This window comes from Prunus dulcis, chromosome 2 (genome assembly GCF_902201215.1).
Source record: "Prunus dulcis chromosome 2, ALMONDv2, whole genome shotgun sequence".
Lineage (NCBI taxonomy): Eukaryota > Viridiplantae > Streptophyta > Magnoliopsida > Rosales > Rosaceae > Prunus > Prunus dulcis.
In genome coordinates, this window is record NC_047651.1 from 23649795 (window position 1) to 23655769 (window position 5975).

A 5975-nucleotide genomic window follows, 5' to 3' on the forward strand; every position below is an offset into this window, starting at 1 on the left:
TAGATAGATAGATAGATACTGTTATATGTTTACGTGAGATTTGGGGCAAATCAGACAGGTCCACATGTTCCCATGTTCCTTCGTTTCATGGTATTTCAAATTCATTGTAGATCCGTGTCGTCGTTGCTTCCCATGCACATACCCAACATTAACTGCAATAATCAACTAGCTAATGTTTTTTTTTTTTGGGTATATTTTGTATATCTGTTTATTTGCTTCATCTAAATTTTTTGAGCTCATACGTCATTTCTACTGCGTCATTATCATCAAACATAGCTGAACTCTTACCTCTCCTCCTCACTAAATAAGAAACAGTAATTCTTATGTTTTCTTTTTCTTGTTCTTTTTCCTTTGGGAGAAACATATCCGGCCCCTAATCGACTTGTTGTCATCCTTAAATGAACCAAACTTGTTTACTTGATGATTTGTATAATAATCTTGACTCTACAAATCAATCCGTCGTCTCTCTTTCCTCTGCACCTCACCGTCCATTTCCGCACTCTGAACTCCCACCACATTACACATAATATTATATTTGCAATTTGTTCCGTTTCCTTTATTTTTTGTCTTTGGCCCTTTGAATTATTATCTGGGTTTTTTGGACTTGCAATTATTATCAAGATGTTATCCATCATAATTTATTGGTATGTTCATCATCTATCCGGTATCCCAAACTGTGTGATACTCCGGTAGCCACGTTTTTTGATAATGTGGACCCTTCGACAACCCTCTTTTGTATAACTGTTTCCACCTTTTCTTTCTTTTTCATCAATTTCCTTTTTGTTTTTCTATTGCATTATTCATCATTTTATTTTAATATTCTTTTATAAAATTGGAGCATGTTTTTTGAGTTCAAATTCCATGAAGTTTTGTTGACACCATCATCATCATCATGCTTAAACAAATCACTCGCGTTTTTATTTTCTTAATTTCCTGGTCCGCATCACATTTTGGTTTGAACTTATAATCCAAGTTTTTTTCTGTGGACTTGGGCACCATGTCATGTGATCTCCATGTGCACGTCTCTTTTATGCAAAAAAGGATTGTCACAATTTGTTGTCTTATTTGTGAAATGTACGACACCAAGTCAAGACTCAAGACTCAATATATTATTACAAGAATATTTTGCTTTACGTACAATTTTCATCTTCGAATTTCTTGGCCATGTCATTATTATAGATCGAATGCATTATTTGTATTATTTTAAAAATAAATAAAAAGTCGATCGTATGAATTGAGAACTAACCAATAACTCTTTTATGAGCAAAAAAATACTAACAAAAACTTGTAAATATGTAATTTAATTACTGCCAAACTTGCGGTCAAAATGGAGATGTAAAAATCAAGTGCCTAACCAAAATACTATCTCCTTTTTACCACGACTAACCTAATGAAGGATGAAGGATTAACCAGCATACTGTGTGATGTGATCTCCAACATCTTAAATCTCCTGTTTAGCATGACTAACCTAACTAATTAGGAAGTTTGGGATGGCACCTTTTTTGGAAGGCCAACTAATCGTTTTAATTTTCACATGCCCAACTAATTTGTCGAAGTCCACATCTGGGGGGCAAACTGTCCCCACTCTTGCAAAGAGGCTAACAACGACATGCCTAAATTGACTCCTCTTGCTATAGGGATTACAAACAAGTTAATTTACAATTTCCCGGTCACACAAGAATCATTAAACCCTTTTTTAGGTTAATTATACGAAACTTACTAATTTGATTGTCAAAGAATTCTTGACCAACAACACCACATTGATACCATATCTCATTACTTTAAGGACTTGCTTTGTTTGAAATTTTGTTACTAGATTTGGTGTTTCCACACAAATTACTTATAAGATAATAAAATTTATTTATTTTCACTTTCGGTAAAAATGTTTCAAGTTTGAATCCTACCCAATATATAAATGGAGAATACAACCCATTAACACTTGTATTGTACCTGCATTAATAAAGTACACTCTCTCTCTCTCTCTCTCTCTCTCTCTCTCTCTCTCTCTCTCTCTCTCTAAATTGGACAACCACCAATCTCCATGCTTATGTCTCAATACCAATAACCCATATACTACAAAGCCTACAAGCCATTGCTGAGATCTACGACTTAGATGGGCTTCTGATTCTCCCTCATTCTCTATTTAAACCCCATTGAATTTATTATCAACACACTCTTCTCTCTCAAACCCCACTTGCAGAGAGACCGCTATGGACACCAACACTACTTCCTACACTCCCTTGCCCGGAGACCCCTTCCTCTCCGGACCTCCGGCTACTCCACGGAGACCCTTGAAGGGTTTTGCCGTGATCTTTGCCGCCGTCATTTTTCTCATGTCCTTGGTCGCATTAATCATCAATCAAGGCCCACCTCAACAAGATAGTCACCACCATAAAAAACAGTCAGCTTCTACTGCTTCATCAGAGACGACGTCGTATTCAAGACTGCCTAGAGGAATAGCACAAGGAGTCTCAGCCAAATCCAACCCATCTTTTTCCGACGAAGCTTCTTATAATTGGACCAATGCCATGTTTTCTTGGCAAAGAACAGCCTTCCATTTTCAACCAGAACGTAATTGGATGAATGGTAGGTACACTCACAGCTTTTAATTTCTTTTTTTAATTTATTCTATTTTAATTCTTCTTTCTTTTTCTAGCACAAGGTCTCAATTAAGTACTAAGTTCAATGATTTATTTCATATTTTTGAATTCCTTTTGACTAATATAATCAATGGTAGGTTAGATACGTCTCCATGATTAACTTTCTGAATTTGACATCATTCCAAATATGCTTTTGGATTTGTTTCTTCTATGTTCCTTATTATTGTTTTATATGAGACTAATCAAATTTCTTTTCATCTTCCAACGTTGCTCTTTCTTTGGCGGCTGCTTTCTCCTACTGCAGATCCTAATGGTAAGTTCTTGTGAAAACTCATTATTTACTTCTTTTTTTCTTTATATTTACAGCACTTGAGTTTTGTGTTACCTTTTTTTGGGTTGGTAATTCTAAATTAAACCATCTTTTAAATTTGTTAACAAGACTTACAAATCAAAGGTCTCAAATTCGAATCCACATAATATATTAATTGTGTATGTGAGAAACTTCATCCCGTGCAATTTACTCCATTTTATTTCCTACTTTATATCAAAACATTAACTAATGCAAATTGCATGCCTCACGTGTTCTATTGCTGTCCATTAGGTTGCCCCTTTTCTGCAAAGGCCTTGCCCATATTATCCATTAGGTTGCCCTTTTTATTTATCTTTTCGAATTGCCAAAAATTTGTGATGCATACAGCTTATATATTTATAATAAATTTCTTTTTGTATGATAAACTAAAAACTAATTACCACTTTCGTAAGAGGTAAAAGCTAGAGAATTTTACTATTATACTCAATATACGTGCCGCACCAAAAACAATAAGAGGTAAAACCTAAGCATTAATAATAGAATGGTCACACCAAAAACAATGGAATCCCATCCAAACACTGTTGCTTTATGAGTTGTGGCCAATGGACTACACAGTCAGGGGCCCATCTTTACCCACTTAATCCCCAATCAAACTTCGCCACTTGGCAGACAGGAGGGCCACAATGATTTTAGACAGATGTGGCTCTTTCTAGATGTGATTTTTTTTAAAAACATAAAAAAACAGTTGTTAGTCTCTTTTTGGGTCAAAGTAATTTTTTGGTTTTGATAGATGTGATTTGTCCAATAAATTTAGCCATCTGCCCCCGTCTACGTGGAAAATACGGTACACCCACCATTCAAAGCATGGACTCGGAGTTGGGTGCTTGTTTGCTGACGTCATCTATCTTGTGCTCTTCAGTATTGATCTTATTATAATTTAATTACAATCAATTAATCAAATTAATCATTTGTGTAGGTCCAATGTTTTACAAGGGATGGTATCACCTGTTCTACCAGTACAACCCGGACTCTGCTGTGTGGGGCAACATCACGTGGGGCCACGCCGTGTCAATAGACCTGATCCACTGGCTCTACCTCCCGCTCGCGATGGTCCCCGATCGATGGTTCGATGCGAACGGAGTGTGGACCGGGTCTTCGACCATCCTACCCGATGGCCAAATCGTAATACTATACACTGGAAGCACCAATGAGTCTGTGCAAGTACAAAATCTTGCCTACCCTGCCAACCTATCTGATCCCCTCCTCCTCCATTGGGTCAAGTACTCGGGTAACCCGGTCCTAACTCCACCACCCGGAATTGGATCTACGGATTTCCGTGACCCGACAACCGCGTGGATTGGGCCCGATGGCCTATGGCGAATTACGCTCGGGTCAAAGGTCAATAAAACTGGCATTTCAATTGTCTACACCACCGCTAATTTTATAGACTACGAGCTATTGGAGGGGGTTTTGCATGCGGTCCCGGGTACGGGTATGTGGGAGTGCGTGGATTTTTACCCGGTTTCTATACACGGGTCCAAGGGTTTGGAGACGTCCGTGAATGGCCCGGGAGTTAAGCACGTGCTGAAGGCCAGTTTGGATGATAAGAAAATGGATTACTATGCAATTGGGACTTACTTTGTGGAGAACAATACGTGGATACCTGATGACCCGAAAATAGATGTGGGTATCGGGTTGAAATACGACTATGGGAGATACTATGCATCAAAGACATTTTATGACCAGAACAAGGAGAGAAGGATCCTGCTTGGTTGGATCAATGAAACTGATACTGAAACTGATGACTTGGAAAAAGGCTGGTCCTCCCTTCAGACCATTCCTAGGGCTGTGCTGTTTGACAATGCAACTGGAACCAATTTGCTTCAATGGCCAGTGGAAGAGATTGAAGACTTGAGATTAAACACTACAGAGTTTAGCGATGTCTTGGTTCAGGCAGGGACGGTTGTGCCGCTTGATATTGGAACAGCTACGCAGGTTTGTCTAAGAATATGTAATCTTTGTTATATACATAATAATTATCATATTTTTTTTCCTAATTTCTAACGTATCTTTTTCTTGGTTGCAAATATGGACAGCTGGACATATTGGTCGACTTTGAAATACAAGTATTGGAAACAGAGTGTGTAAATGGGAATGGCAGTGTAGGTTGCGGTGATGGGGCTACAGATAGGAGCACATTGGGACCATTTGGCATTTTGGTCCTTGCAGATGAGACTCTTTCTGAGCTAACCCCTGTTTATTTCCGAGTTTCCAACTCCACCGATGGGGATGTCACGACTTATTTCTGCGCCGACGAAACAAGGTTTGCATATTTAATCAATGCTAAGATTGCCCATCAAATTAATCTTACAAACAATAACATGTTGGCTTTTGATGCAGATCTTCTAAGGCTCCTGAAGTCTACAAAACAGTTTATGGAGGCCAAGTTCCTGTGTTGGATGGTGAAACGTATTCTGCTAGAGTATTGGTAACAATTTCTCTGCTTACCAAGTTTATATTTGTTGAAAATCAAAAAGGGTTGTTGAAATTGTGATCATTCTCTAAATTTGGGTGTTGAATGTTGCAGGTTGATCATTCAATTGTGGAAAGCTTTGCACAAGGAGGTAGGACGGTGATTGCGTCGCGGATTTATCCAACGGAAGCAATCTATGGAGCAGCAAGGCTATTTTTGTTCAACAATGCAACTGGAGTGAATGTCAAGGCCACCCTCAAGATTTGGCAACTCAATTCAGCCTTCATTCATCCTTTCCCATTAGACCAGATTTGATCAGTCACAGTAAATTAAGGAATTCTTGCAGCAGAGCAAAGCCAGTTGATTAATCAAATCTATTGCCGCAAATCTCCTTCGTTAGGATCATAAATTTTGTGGCAAACAAATGCCAAGTGAGCGTCATTGTTATTTAAACCTTTTTTTTTTTTTTTCTTCCTTGTTTGGGTTGTACCATTCAGTTTGTAGTTAGGCATGACCTTCAGCCATATCTGTTGATTCAAGTTCCAATAGTAATAAACTAATGAAGTTAAAATTTTGCTCATTGAACTGAAAA

General features: G+C 38.1%; 1 protein-coding gene across 1 annotated transcript; it reads left to right on the forward strand.

Annotated features, from left to right (window-relative positions):
- The first annotated feature begins 1992 nt into the window (after positions 1-1992).
- LOC117620396 (acid beta-fructofuranosidase 1, vacuolar-like) lies at positions 1993-5975 on the forward strand. The gene is made up of 6 exons (XM_034350582.1): positions 1993-2586; positions 2905-2913; positions 3887-4905; positions 5007-5233; positions 5311-5398; positions 5498-5975. Exons 1-6 carry the CDS (start codon positions 2211-2213, stop codon positions 5696-5698), a joined length of 1920 nt encoding a protein of 639 aa, XP_034206473.1. The 5' UTR covers positions 1993-2210; the 3' UTR covers positions 5699-5975.